This window comes from Coptis chinensis, chromosome 4, assembly GCF_015680905.1.
Source record: "Coptis chinensis isolate HL-2020 chromosome 4, ASM1568090v1, whole genome shotgun sequence".
Classification (NCBI taxonomy): domain Eukaryota; kingdom Viridiplantae; phylum Streptophyta; class Magnoliopsida; order Ranunculales; family Ranunculaceae; genus Coptis; species Coptis chinensis.
This window is the reverse complement of record NC_141459.1, coordinates 40,015,242-40,030,980: the sequence shown is the minus strand read 5'-3', so window position 1 is coordinate 40,030,980 and position 15,739 is coordinate 40,015,242. Positions and strand designations below refer to the sequence as shown.

Here is a 15,739-nt window from a genome sequence, read left to right as displayed (position 1 = left end):
CCAAACCGTTATTTGTTTCCTAATACAAATAGACTTCTTCCAGAGTCCAACTTCATCTCCAAAACTTAGAAGGAATTGACTACAGTGTCGATTCATGCGTCTGGACGCACTATTCATGCATCCCAGACTTAATCAATGCATCCGGGCCTTCGATCGTCGTCGCCCCAAACGCATGGGTCGCGTCTGGATGCACGATAGTCGCGTCTCAAACGCGAGACTCTATTTTTCCACCTTTGGTATATTTTTCTTTCCTCTTTTGCGGGTTTTGGTCCAAGCAACGGATCCTTTGGCCTTGGGCTTCCAAATAGGCTTTAAAATAGGTCCAAGTCGCATCTTTAATTGCTTCAATTCCTTGGCCTTCTTCATGATTGTCCATGGGCTTCCCATGTGATCCTTAATGCTCCGAATTGCTCCATTTTATCTCTTTTTCTCTAATATTCTACAAAACTCTCTTTTTCACCTGTAGAATCTTAAAACATAACTTACAAACACTATTAGTCCACTAAGATGGCTAAACAAGAGGCATAATCGAGGGTTAAATTGTACTTTTTGAGCACTTATCACAACTCTCAACTAGCCTTTTGCTAGTCTCTTAGCAAATAAGATAAAAAAATAGATAAGTGATCAAAATTACATCCTAAAAAAATAAAATCCTAACTCACTTTCATAGGCATTGCGATTGCATTTACCATATGCAACAAGGCTTTAAACCTTTAAGTTCCCAAAAAGGACGAGTTATAGTCTCGTGAGGGTTTTCAGGTGATATACCCACAAAATTAATCAATAGCGTGATAGTATTTTTCAGAGAGAGAAATTCCTTACCCACTTAGTGCTTACTCCAATAGAAAGTCTCCATTGCTGACTACATTGCTACAAAGACTCATAGATTATGATGGGAGATAGTAAAAATTGACAAAATTCTCAATCAAGGCTTATGTGTGTACTTAGTCAATCTCCTATACTCTCCTATCCAAGAAACGAAATCCCTAGTTTACTATAGGTAGATAATCTCGACTTTCAATCCTTACCGGTCATACTCTCAAATAAGAATCTCTCAGAAGATGGTCTACTATTTTACCTCATGTATGTGGGGAAAAGAATAGTGAATACAAACATCCCACATACTACCTTGAAAAACGGACTTCTGGATGAAATTAGTCTCATGGAAAGAATGTCAATCACATATGAAGTTTCGGGTCCTTCACTTTAGCATCCTCTCACCTATTCTAGACTTAGGTACCATCTTTGAATGATAAGTCATGGGTTATAACTTGGCTTGGGTATTGGTTTATGAAGGAAAGGTAAAAAGGATTCTAAGGTTGTTTCTGAAAACACTAAGGGTTTTGATTCTTTCTTTGGAAGATTTCTTCAAATTCTGTATTGCAGAGAAAATTCTTCCTTTCTCTTAGCTTTTCCATCCATTCTGTTCTTTTTTTTTTTTTTTTTTTTTAAAAGCTCAGTGGTATATCCTTGATTAGTACTGGATATGCTTGTTTTCCACTAGCTTCTTTCACTTTGAACAGAATGATGGGCTTCATTGTATCTCTCTGATATTTCCTTGTAATCTTCCTTTTGTGGTCTTTCTTCCTCTTTGTGCCCCTCGTATTCTCAGAAACATATGGGTATGGCTGATAAAGATTTTGGCTATACTCCTTGTCTGGAGTCGGGTAAAGGGTTTTATGAAAGAAAATGGCTTATTGTAAGGCTCAAAAGGGTTTAACATGATGGTCCTACTAGGTGGGATAAAGGCTGAATGGGTTCACTACTTGACTTATCAGTATGATACTTTGTTTCGAATAGACTACAAGACCTAATGGTTATCTCCCCAGTTGATGTCACTTCGTGATTAACCAAATCAACGAATAATGATACTATATTACAATGACATAAAGAACTGAAAGATGTTGTGTCACTAAGACTCGGATTATTCATAAGAACTCTCCAAAGAATGGGTATAAAGCTCAAGTCTTACGGGTTAAGTCTAAAAATTCTACTTCCAGTTTACTAGGGGGTTTAAATCTCTCTTCTAGCAAAAGTACACAAAACTGACCAAGTACTATGGTGGTGCCTTGATAAAGAATTCTATCAATAAGAATTATGTCCGAGAATAATAAATAGTCTAAGCGGTAATGAAATCAATAATATTAACTATCTATCAAACTCAACACTAAGCAGTATAGAATATATATTCCAGACTCATCATTAAAATTCATTTTTCTCATGCTACTGATATAGAAACCAAAAATATTTTTGTTTTTTGAAAACTAATTTTCGAAATTCATTTCTCAAGTACACCCTCCTCCTACTTATGCATGCATTGACCTCAATGTATAAAGAAGTAAATGAAATGGATGAGAAAAAGGTAGGATATTACCATTGATGCCGAATATCAGAATTAGTTCAAGAAACAAATTTTTAGGTCTTTTTACGTCAGATCCCCAAGACATAATGTGAGTCTTTTAAAGTCAGATCCTCAAGACTTTTGAGTCCTTTATAGTCAGATCCTCAAGACTAGTATTCCCACCTCAAAACTGATCTCTCAACAACATGCTTACTTCCTGTAGACATTTTATACTCGGTCTACTAGAGTTATGAGACTTTGACTCCGACACTTGCAACTCCTCTCAGTAAAGGATAAAGTTATGAAAATCTGAGGGCCCGGCTATCAGTGGCACTTATACTAATGAGATCCTAAGGAGTCAAGCTTACGACGCTTGGCTTCCTCATGCAAAAAATTTAAACTAGACAGAGTAACAGGTTCAGCAAGACATAGAATGTAATCTTTAAGGTGTGTAGGTAACTTACCCCAATTTTCCGCTTCAACAATGGTCTGATAAACCGGATCCTTGAGAAAAATGGCCTCCACGTCTCCAGTAGATAACTCCAGAAAAGGCTTTAGTCGATGAGCATTGACTTTGAAATGAGTCCTTCTCTTTATGTCTTCTACTTCAATAGCTCCAAAAGGTGTGACATGTCTTACTATAAACGGTCCCGTCCATCTAGATCTCAGCTTTCCAGGGAAAATTTCTAGACGAGAGTTGTAGACCAGAACCTTTTGTCCAGGTTCAAATTCTCTCTTCAGAATTCTTCTGTCATGTAATGCTTTAGTCTTATCCTTGTAAATCCTCGACTTATCATAAGCATCACTTCTCAATTCCTCTAATTCATCGATCCGAAGCTTCCTCCTTTTTCCCGCTTGATCTAGGTTGAAATTCATCTCTTTCACTGCCCAATAGGCTTTATGTTCTAACTCAACGGTGTAGATGACACGATTTTCCATATACCAAGCGATATAGGCTTACATCCCTATGGGTGTTTTGAATCTTCGATTCAGATGCCCATAGTGTATCTTGGAGTCTAAGAGACCGATCTTTCCTAGATGGATTCACTGTCTTCTCCAGAATACTCTTGATTTCCCTATTCAAAACTTCTACTTGACCATTAGTCTGAGGATGATATGGTAAAGCTAGCTTGTGAATTACTCCATACTTTGCCATAAGATTCCCAAATACACGGTTACAGAAGTGAGAACCGTTATCACTGATGATGGCTCTCGGTGTTCCAAATCTTGGTAGAATATTTTTCTTCAGAAAGTCCACGACAACTTTATGATCAACGCACTACAACAATTTGGTTCTTTAGCGACAAAAGTTTTAGCAATACTGGAAAAACGTAGGTAATGATTCTCTTTGGCGACGTTTACAAGCGTCACAAGTAAACTTTTGTCACGGTGTTTAAAACCAATATTTGACAACGCTTTTAATGTCGGCAAAAGTCATAATCTAAATTCTGTAAAATAGTAAAATTGAGAGTTAGTTTTCGGCGACGTAATGAGCGTTGGCAAAATCTTTTGACATAAGGTGACATTTAAAAACGTCGTCATTGGTGTGATTTTTACACAACATCGCGAATCTTATGGCTTTTGGGACCAAAATTTCGTCGTTAAAACTTTCCCTCCCATTGCAAAAAAAATTTAGATCTTGCCGCCTGGGTTTTTGTATCCTGCCCTCATTCTGTTTTGCGGCAGTATAACGAAATAATTTGAATCAAAAAAGAAAAGAGAAAAAGAGTATACCCAACCGCATAAAAACATGAAAAATAAAATAAAGAAAAAGAACTAAAAGCTAAGAAAACAAACCACCACCGTCTCGCCTCTCTCACCGTCGTCTCTCCAAGAAATGAAACAACCCCATCACTCCAATGAAGTGTCAAAATTTGGAAAGCACGTCTCTTTATCTCCTCTCTCACCTCATTATTCTCTCCTTCTAGTTAGTCTCGCTCACTTGTGAGTTTTCCCCACCCTTAAATCTAGAATATTTTAGATTTAGAATTTAGAATTTCTAATAGTTTTGGTTTTAATTAATAGTTTTGTTTTGGATTAATTGGTTTGGGTTATATTTAATTGAATTCGGTTTCGATTGTTTGTTGAGATTTCGCTCCAGTACTGAGATTCCTCTATGGATTTTGAAAGCTAGGGTTTTTAAAATGTCGTTGCTGCCACTGGTTTAAGGTTCTCTTTGTCATATTTTTATTATGTGATCCAAATACTAATGGCAGTTAAGTTTATGTTTGATATACTCTACCTTTATCTTTGAATTTGGGTTTATTCCCCCAATTCAAGAATTCTAGTAGCTTATTTACCTTTTTGATTATTTCATCTAATTTGTGGTGCTAAAGTTTGGTTTGGGTGTGTCTTTGCAGTTTATGCGTTACTGTTATTAAGGGGGGTTTTTTTTTTTTAAGTGGAAATTTTATTGATACTGATAAGGATTTTTACAAATTATTAGGACAAGCGCGCAACAAGCTGTGCCGCAAGTCCTTTCTGAATAGCAAATCCTATTATTCTAAAAACAAACTCGTTAGAACCAGCTATCATAACGTTACTGTCCATGACTTTCTGAAGTCTCTTGAGAAGCTCAACAGATTGTTGTTCCAAGAAACCGAAAGTGTCGAAACTAAACGGAATGAAACAATGCTGGTTAGCCGTGCAAGCTTCCTCATGCTTCTCCATCTTCCCTGTCGCTGCTCTCTTAGCTGCTTCTCCCACCTCAAAGACTCCATTCCCCAGCCCTACCAACGGAGAGGCTCCAGTTACATCAACACATGCATGTCTCCCCTCAGACCAACTATATATCAACACATCCGCAGAGGCGAAGTGTAGATCTTCCCTCATTCGGATCGGTGAGAAAATTCACGTGAGCCTCCTTCTTCACTTGTACCTGACTCTCCAAAATGCATCACATAAAATATCTCGACATGATCATGTCGGTATTTGAAACCCGAAAATGCCTACAATGTGCCTGCATGGTCCCCGAAGCATCTAGTCTACTTTTTGCAAACGGGGCATAGGCCACCATCGAGTACAAAGGAATCATGAGGCGGTACGGAGAATAGAACGATACTCCATCGACGGCGACATACGTTGCCCAAGTCCCCTCCATCCAAATAGCAAGTAAAAAATCCTTAGCGTGTTCTGACTGCAAGCATCCAATGACTGCTTTCTGACGAGTAGATAACACAAACTCCCTCTCAAGACCAGCAACAATCTTACTATAAAACGCTTCCGCCAAAACTTTTTGTGGTTTTGAGGGGACGGTAGCATTCCCAGCCATAGAACTGAGGTCAAAATCGGGTAGACAAAGATTCAATGCACTCCTAGCAACATCAAGAATCTCATCCAAAGGCACTGGCCCACAACTCCTAAGAATGTGGTTCTGAAGCTCAGAAGTCTGACAACGGGAAGCCACAAAAGCAAAAGTAGAGACATCAGTGGCACCATCAGTGGCACAACTTTTTTTTTATTTTTATTTTTATTTTTATTTTTTTCTGGAATAGAATTTGGTTTCCATTTGGTTAGTCTCATCCTGTTTTAGTTTGTTTCAGGTATATATATAGTTTTATTTCCTTCTTATGGTGTTGTTGATGTTCATATGCTTTGTTTTAGTTATATATATATATATATATATATAGTTTTATTTCCTTATTTTGGAGAATCCACTTCCTTTCTACTATGGCATGCCCTCTTGTTTCCTGGGTTTTTGGAAGCTAAGTCATTCTTACATAAAGTAAAAATGATACTTGTCAATAAGGGTGGAATTCGAGCTAAACAAGCCGAGCTTTATCATGCTCAAGCTCGGCTCGCTAATTACACGAGCTTTAAATTAAGCTCGAAGCTCGGCTCATATAGTTAAGCGAATGAGCTCGAGCCGAAGCTTAAACGAGCTAAGCCAAGCCGAAGCTCGAGCCCTCGGTTATTTTACACTATAAATATGCTATTTTAGCTAAACGAGCCGAGCTTCATCAAGCTCATTTGTTACACGAGCTTTAATTTGAGCTCGAGCTCGACTCATATAGTAAACGAGCGAGCTCGAGCCGAGCTTAAATGAGCCAAGCCCAAGCTGAGCTCTGAGCCCTCGGCTCAAATTCCACCCTTACTTGTCAACCACCTTGTTTGTCTGTTAAGAAATGTCTAGACGCCTTCTGATTCTCTGTTTTTTTTTACAACTTCAGGCACCTCATCCATTGCCAAGTCAGATAATCTTTGTCATGGTTATATGCATGGAAGCTGATGATAAAGAGATTCTAGAAGAGGAAGCAGTTTGCAGGATATGCTTCATTTCATTGTGTGAAGGAGGAAATACATTTAAGATGGAGTGCAGTTGCAAGGGTGATCTCAAGCTTACGCATGAAGCGTGTGTATTGAAGTGGTTCAGCATCAAAGGAAACAAGAAGTGTGATGTCTGCCGGCAAGAGGTTCTTAATTTACCAGTCACTTTGCTGCAGGTGCACAGTTCTACCCAAAGAGAATATAGACGGGAGCAGAATAGGCGAAACCTAACTCCACAACCATTGAGGTAAGAGAAAAAGATGATTACGACTTCACCTATCAATGTTATACATATAGATTTGAGGATTTTCTGATTCAATTTGGGCAATCTACCCGTTATTGATTTCAACTTCTTGCACTTGTGGATTGGAGTCCATCCTTGTCAAAGTGCCTATTGGCCAAGCAACTTAAACTCAGTTATGAGTCAGCCAAAGTAACATGAGCTTATTTTCATCTTTGAGAACTATCCTTTTTAACGGATTTCTCTTTTTTCCTTCGATCATGATAAATCTTATTTTAGTGTTAATGCAACTTCTATGCTTTGTTGTTGCAGTGTCTGGCATGACTTGGTGGTGCTTGTCTTGATTAGTTCCATCAGTTATTTCTTCAGCCCATCCAATACATCCTGCACCAGAACCCAAGATGCAATTCCTTCCTTCCAAGTAAGAAGCCAAAAAGGTAACTTCTTATCCATTTCAGTTCACTCACATTTTACTGCTAATTGCATATTTTATGTTCAGTAGAAAATCACCATTTAAAGGATTGTATGTTTAGTAGCAGTCCACGGTAATAAATATTAGTGCTCTTCTTTCTTCCATCGGCTCTCTCCTTAGCACTCCGTTATTCAACTAAAAAACAGGTACGAGCTCGTTATTCCATCTGATTTACACTTTATATTGTCATTGATTCAAAAGAGACAAATTTATGTATTTAAAAATCAATTAAGAATTGGCTATTGTTATGCATTTGATCTTTTCCTCACACTAGCATGTTACATCTATTAAGTCTGTTGGTGCTTACTGCTTACGGTTTCACTTTTCTATGAACTCACTTGTGTCCATTATATTAATACTGTGAGCATGGTTACCCATGTTTCTATGCATAGATACTTGAAATTACTCCTTATGGTGCTCAGTCTTTGCGGTTAGTGTGCCTGGGCTCATTTTCAACAGTGGACTTGTTTCAATGTTTTTGCCCCTTTTACAATTACGCTTGAAGGTGTATCGTAATTTTAAACATGAATGAAGGTGTCTAGTGGCTGGTCAAGCCTTGGAGGTTGGGATTTGGGACCCAAGGTATTTGGATCGATTTTCACCTTCACCTAGGAGGGGTAGTTTAAAGTTGATAAAAGTGGTAATGACTGAAAGAAATGAAACATTCTTATATGTTACTAAAACAGTGGAAGGTTTCACAAAAACCTTGACAGTGATTTTTGAAGCATCTCAATTAATTTTTGAGACTTAAATATAGTAGGGATGACCTGTGCCTTCCGATACTCATGGCATTTAGTGTTGTGTCTGTATTTGTGGTACACATGCCATTCTTATCTTTATGCTAATTCATTCTTCATATTACATTTGAAAGACCTAAACTGCTTTTTGTGTTTATTTGACATATCTATAAAGCTTCTTTAATTTGTTAAATAGACAGGAGAGTGTGTGTGTTTGTCATGTTGTATGTTTTCTTTTTACATCTTTTTAGCTAGTGCTTGGCCAAATTAATTTTTTTCGTATGGTGAACAATTGTGGATTTACTTTTGTCTTAGTCTGAAAACTTCCGTTAAGACTCCTATTTTCCTCTTTTCTTTGGTGCCCTAAATATACTCTTACTTTGTGCACCAGACCTCTACAAACAAACATATATTAAGCTGCCTTTTAGAAGATGGAGAAAGGAGAGAGAAACCTTAAGGAGTTTAAAGTTGGTTCTCTACCAACCTTGATGTACATTCCCAACTTTATCTCAAATTCTAAAGAAACCCAACTCCTCAATCATGTAACAATCTCATTCTCTTTTCCTCTTAGTGTTAATTTTCTCTTTCTTTCATCCATCTATTAATTTTGGCCACTTTTCGAAATTTCACAGATATACAACTCCCCCATATCAAAGTGGGACAATTTCGGAAGAATAGGAGATTGCGAACTGGGGTTTGTTTGCTTATATCATTCTTCTTAATTCCCGAATAACAGAGTTCCTGTAGTAGTCTTTGAATATTGTTATGTTTCTAACAGTGGTGTTGTTCATGAAAAGGGTCTATTGCCCACGTGCATGTAAGTGAAAAATCCTTTGCATTCCTAGAAAAAAAAGTATATTGGTATTACTTGAATTATCTTTTCATCTTGGCTTAGATATATATGTTATATTGCACTCACCAAAACAGAGTCTTTTGCTATCTTTATTTGATAATTGCTATCTTGTGCTTTATGATATTTCAGGTCATCACATCTATGCACGAAAATATTAAGGTACTTTCTGAATAATTTCAGTTTGCGTCTTCTGTTTCATTATCGTGGTGGGTTTCCTGATTCAAACATTGTATTGTAAACTAGAAAAGTCTCTCTGCTGCAAAATGTGCAAAATGCAAGCGGCTATTGTTCATTTTGTAAAATAAGTTTTTATTCTTAGGCCTTTACCCTTACATACAAAATGTATATATGCTATCCTCTATGAGTGCTTGGTTCTTGATTGTGTACACTCGAGTTAGGATTCTGATGTGTGGGACTTTGTTATTTGGATGCCGCGTGACATGACGTGGTAATGATTTGTTGGACATGTAGCACGTGGCGACTGTATAGGAGGGAGAGTGGACAATTTTTTTTTCTCTCGTTAATTCGCTATCTACTTTCATGTATGGTGGCCTATCTTAGTTGAATTCTTGCTTTCTTAGTTGTGTTCACTGGATTTTAATTTTGACGTGATGAAACTATTATATTTTTGGTTTCACATTTTTTTTGGGGTGATCTAATGGATCACATCTTAATGTGCAGATAATCTTACGTTAAAAGAGAAGTGGTATTATTTTTTGTGAAGAAATGGTGATAAGGAATTGCAAGAGGCTTCCGATGAATCTAAATGCTATTGGTCAATTTTTTATTTTTTTGTGAAGACGGTTTCATTCGCAACTTCTTGAGGGTTAGAATTGTGTTTGTTTAAGTTAATACTTTTATTAAGATGACTTTAGAAATTTTTTATGAAAGGGGATGATGCAACTCTCTTTTGTTTCTAATTGAGTGAATTGACTCATTTTTATTTATTGAAATTTTGTTGTGTATTACATATTATTAAATAATTGATGTTCTAGTTGTTTTATTTTAGGTTTATTTGTTGAATTGTAATTGGATGGGAGGGGGGACAGGTGAAAATTGTACAATTATTGGTGCAAAATTAATGACAATATTAGTAATGAAAATAGTCTCATATCTATTGCCGAACACTCAAAATTCAAATATTTTAAAGCTTTGACGACGATAAAAACGTCGAACACTCAAAATTCAAATATTTTAGACTTTTTATAATGATAACAATGTCGCTAAAAACACTAAAAAAATCAAATATCTTAGACTTTTGACGACGATAAAAATGTTGCTAATAACACCAAATTTTCAAATTTTTTGGACTTGTAGCGATGATCAAAACGTCGGCAATAATACTAAATTTTAAAATTTTTGGGCATTTATCGACGATAGAAACGTTGCTAAGTAAGGCCTCATTATCGACGATTTAGAAAACGTCGCAAAACATTCACCTTTTGCGACGTTATTGTATTGGGAACACGGAAATAAATTAGCGACGAAATTCGGACAATGGCGACAGTTACCATCGTCGCTGAAGGTGTCACATTTAGCGACGTTAAAAAAGCGCAGCTATATATAATTGCCGACTATATCATTGGCTATGTTGTGGACACACTCCAAAAATCGTCGCTAAATATCATGGGTGACGTTTTATCAATATTTAGCGACATTTATTTTTGTCGCTAAAGACCCTGTTTCTTGTAGTGGCGGTCTTCGTAGGAACTACTTCAATCCATTTTGAAACATAGTCCACAGCAAGTAGAATGTAGGTGTAACCAAAAGAAGGAGGAAATGGTCCCATGAAATCTATACCCCATACATCAAAGATTTATGAGATAAGGATCGGTTGTTGAGGCCACTCGAACCTTTTTGAAGTCTTACCCAAAAATTGGCATCTCGAACATGCTTTGCAATAAATATTTGCATCTTTAAAAAGAGTAGGCCAATAGAATCCAATTTTGTAATACCTTTGTTGCGTAATAATGCTATGGGCCAAAGTGTCCTCCTCCAAGGTCGATCATCACATGAGAATGATAGAATGGATTCATGTTCCAATTCTGGGATGCATCTTCGAATATATATATATATATATTTTTTTTTGAAACGTTTATGAGGGGTTTGGCAGACCCCAACCTGTATTAATCAAACTCTTTGGTACAACTTACCAATAGCATCTTCCTCTACTATAACATTAAGCTCATACGTAAGAGGAGGAATGCTTACAAAAGTAACTCCAGGATTTATAATTCTATCCCGAGTAGTACTAGTCTTAGCCATCAGGTTTGCTGCTCTATTCTTTTCCCTATACACATGGGACACACTAACCGACCCACATTGGTTAATTAGCCTCCAGATGCCTTCCATCGTCGGGGAGGCGGTACCAAGGGCTCGGCTCACATGCTAATTAATTACTTGGACGCTTCTTAGAGAATCGATTCAACCGTAATCATATTACGATTAAACCGGAGCTGCCAGAAGACCAGCCTCAATTCCTTTTAACTCTTGGATAATCACCGATCGTAAGTTTACATTTCCCATGTATAAGAGTATAGGAGATCCCTCATGGTTCCTCAGTATACCGCCATATCCAAACTCTATCTTCACCACCCACCCATCCGAATTGATCTTGACGAAAACCAACGGTGGTTTGGTACATTTAACTAGCTCTCGCCTCACGCCTTATTGTGATCTCAATACCCGGTCTACTTCGCAATCAAATACCTAGTCGCTGAAGAAGAGTCCTGTGGACTTGATAACTTCGCTGCAAGTATGTTTTCATCTTCTCCATGATGTAGCTGCTAATCGACTCTTCAGAATGAGCTCGTTCTGAACCTCCCCGCTATTCCTCTCGTTCCAAATCCCATACACAGTTGCACAAATCATCACCCTTGTTATCTCACTTGAGATCGTGTTCGATCTTGTCTTGTGCAACAGAAACTTCCACTCTGCAGTGGATTCGCGAACTACTCCCAACCCCAGATTATCTTTAATCACAGCCCAAATCTTGTTTGTGAACGCACAATTGAAGTAGAGGTGCTTCGAGTTTTCTGGGAGTTTGTCGTTACACAAACAACACTCTGAGTGAGAGAGAATCTTCCTGTGAATCAGTCAATCTTGTGTTGCCAAACATCCCGCAAACAATTGCCAGGTGATGAAAGAATGTTTCGGAACATTATATTTGCCCCACACCAATTTGTACCAACCAACCTTTTCTCTCATCTTCTTGATGGACATGTAAGCTGACTTTGTGGAGAACCTACCTGAACTTGTAGCAGTCCACACTACCAAATCTTGAACCATGTTGACATTGATGGGAGTCTGTAAGATTATTGATTTCAACTCCCCGTCTGGCAAGTTGAGGACCTTGTCGTTCCAAGTACCATTCGTAATCAGCTCGCTTACTTTAGCATCATCTGGTTCATGGATGAAATTTCTAGCTTGTGCATTGTGGATTAGCAACGTAGAGGCTATCCAAGGATCGTGCCATAAACTTGTTCCTTCTCCATTAGCAATCAAGCATCTAATATATTTCCGAGCAATCTTTCTGTGTTTCAGTATACTCCTCCACACCCACGAGCAATCCGAAGGAATCTTCATAGTCCAGAAGTGTTTCTGTCGAATGTGGTACTCCCAAGTCCACTTTGTCCACAGTTTCTTCCTTAGTAGCAACCTTAAATACCAACCCACAGTATGCTGCTTTGTTCCATACCCTAGGATCAATAATGCTCAGTCCTCCTTCCTCCTTATGCAACCTCAAAGTTGCATGACTTGCTTTATGCATCTTCACTTGCACCAAATCTCCAGACCACAGAAATCTGTTACAGAGTTTTGCGACCTTGTCCAAAACACCAACTGGAATGATAAAAGTCTTCGCCCAATATATATGAAATGAGGACAGGATAGACTGTATAAGCTGTAATCTACCCACATAAGATAAAGACCTGTTCTTCCAGTTGGACATTCTCATGGTGATTTTTCAATCAGTGGCAAGCAATCCTTGGAGCTGATTCTAGCAGAAGTGAGCGGCAGCCCCAGATATTTTATGGGAGGGGTGACCAGTTGAACCCCCAACAACCGAGCAAGAGCTAGCCCATCATCATTTGTCATACTACCAGTGAGTATAGACGTCTTCATAGTATTTATCTTCAGCCCTGTGAGAGAAGAGAAATAATTGATTGCCGACTTAACAGCCAATATAGAGCTAGCTTCCCCTTTACAAAACAGTAGACCATCATCAGCAAAACTCAGATGAGTTATTGCAAGTCTTTTACACCTGGAATGAGGCTTGATGCCTTTCAATAGGAGCCCTTGCTTCAGCAGACCACCTAACAGTTCCATTACCAGTACGAATAAATACGGAGACAAAGGATCACCTTGCCTTAACCCTCGTTTCCCTTCAAAGAATCCATATGGACTACCATTGACAAGGACTGAATACCAAGGAGATGAGAAGCACATAACTAGCCAGCCAATAAACTTGTTAGGGAATCTAAATCTCTTGAGCACCGTGAGTAGGGGATTCCCGACTACCAAATGTCATAAGCTTTTTGGATATCTACTTTGATAGTACATCTCTGCGGCCCATGCTTTCTGTTGTATCCTCTGAGCAATTCGTGAGCCAGTAGAAGATTATCCTGTATACATCTTCCAGGAACGAATGCTGACTGATTAAGAGCGATAAACTGTTCCATGTAAGGCTTCATCCTATTACTGAGTATCTTAGCAATACATTTATAAGTAATATTGCAGATGCAATCGGACTAAATTCATCAACGTGAAACAACGGGCTTTTAGGAGCCGGACATAGAAATGTTGCATTAGTTCCTTTATGAATTTTGTTATGACCGAACACTTCCTTGATGACTCTTAGGAAGTCTTCACCGACAATGTCCCATGAATCTTTGAAGAAGAATCTTTGTCAGATAGCCATCGGGCCACAGGGATTTAAAGTCCTCCATATCAAATAAAGCTCGTATAATTTCCCCATTTGTAACCTCTTCGGCGACGGTTTTGCTGCTTGTGCGGTATCCACCACCCCTAACTAGTATGTCCTCCAACAAAGAACCCAAGATTTTCGTTGTCCCGAGCCTCAACTCCCGGAAGGTCCCGAAGAAATTGATGAAAGCATTGGACACTTGTGCTACTCCTTCATGTTTTACCCGCTCATATCCGAAAGCGGACCACACAAAATTACGGTTCCTTCTTTCTTTTATTGCTTGATGGAAGAATGCATTTCCTTTATCACCGTAATCTAGCCAATCATTTTCAGCTTTGGCCTTAAGATCCATATACTCCATCTCAATCAATTTACATGGGAGAGTTCTAGCTTTTCTTTTTTTTCGTGATAACGGAGATCTGTAGGGAACTTTGTAGCTCTTTTTGTAATCTGTGAAGATCCTCCCTTGTCGCCTCGGTTTTTATATGAATATCGGACATATGCACCCTAGCCCATCCTCGCTAGGTTTTAGACTTGAGAATCTTCAATTTTTGGACCAAGATATATAGACAACTGCCCATCACCTCTGTATCCCAAACTTGCTTAACCAACTCTTTGAAACTGTCATAAAGGGCCCAAGAATTACAAAACCTGAAAGGAACTCTCCCTTTTTCAGCATTAACCAAGCAGACTATCATGGGAGAATGGTCCGAAATTCCTTACGGCAGAAATTCAGCTGAGGCATGCACAAACAAAGACGACCAGAGGATGTTGATAAGCACCCTGTCTATTTTTGACCATTTCCTATTTGCTCCTACTCCATAATTAGTCCATGTAAAATAACACCCTAATGCTTTTAAATCAAACAACCCTGTATCGACTAGGCAGTCCCTAAAAGGAACTGTTTCTCGAGGATGGACCAGCTCCCCTATCCTCTCATGAGAATAGAGCACATTATTAAAATCTCCCTGTACACACCAAGGTCCTGTAAAACTATTGTGAAGCTGCCGTAGATCCTGCCACAGCCCTAATCTCTCCTGGCTATTATTACTCGCATAGATAAGCGTTGATAGGAAACTAGCTGAGTTAGGACGAATAGTCACCCCAGTAGTGTACAAACCGAAATTTATCTCTTGAATCTTACTCACGTCCACAAAATTTGGGTTCCAAAGAATCCATATTCTACCCCCAGGATTACTACTATAATTACTCTCAAAATGCCAATTCGGAGCACATATATCACTAATCTTTTTCCTCTTCTCCTCTTTTACTTTCGTTTCCAGAAGCCCCAACAAGCAAATATTATTCTTCAGAATGAATTTATTCACTTCCTTTGCTTTTTTTATTTCGTTTAGTCCCCTGATATTCCATGTTCCAATCTTGATCATTTTGCTTAATGTTTATTACTACCGGACCCTTTGGTCTCCCTTTCTTCTTTCCTCTCGGATACGAGCATGCTTTCCACGAAATGTACTTCCATCCTCATTGTTTATCTCGGCTGAAGTTCGCTCTTTTTTCAGGCCCCGGTTTTAGCTTTCACCACCTTTTCCTTAACCGCTCATGATCGTGAAGAATTCTACGGATTTCCTTCGAAATATCGTCCCCTCAATCTCATCATCACCGGCCGCCAACACGAAACGCATTTTGTTCCTTCAAAAACTGTTCCTTTTGGCTAATATCCAGGTTTCTCTGGTGAAGCTGGTCAGAACCAGCTGGATTGTCTTGATGGATCACTAGTTCTAATCCCCCGGGCTGAAGCCATGCTATCCTTTTCGAGGAATGTCGGACATTACTAATTCTTTGGGCCACTAGCATGGGGATGACTGTTCCTTCCCGAATCTGGGACATAGTTTACCATACTCAATCCATTTCCTTGTTTGTTCTCCCCCCCTTCATCCTCACATT

At 38.5% G+C, this 15,739-nt stretch overlaps 2 protein-coding genes across 2 annotated transcripts; one reads left to right on the top strand and one right to left on the bottom strand.

The window, feature by feature from the left end:
• The first annotated feature begins 6,515 nt into the window (after positions 1–6,515).
• LOC147503485 (uncharacterized) lies at positions 6,516–8,591 on the top strand. The gene is made up of 3 exons (XM_086603963.1): positions 6,516–6,854; positions 7,161–7,285; positions 8,449–8,591. The coding sequence occupies exons 1-3, from the start codon at positions 6,547–6,549 to the stop codon at positions 8,544–8,546; spliced, it is 531 nt and encodes a 176-aa protein (XP_086460089.1). The 5' UTR covers positions 6,516–6,546; the 3' UTR covers positions 8,547–8,591.
• A 5,962-nt stretch (positions 8,592–14,553) lies between these two features.
• LOC147503484 (uncharacterized) lies at positions 14,554–15,222 on the bottom strand. Its single transcript, XM_086604863.1, has one exon. The coding sequence runs from the start codon at positions 15,220–15,222 to the stop codon at positions 14,554–14,556; it is 669 nt and encodes a 222-aa protein (XP_086460989.1).
• Positions 15,223–15,739: the final 517 nt, after the last annotated feature.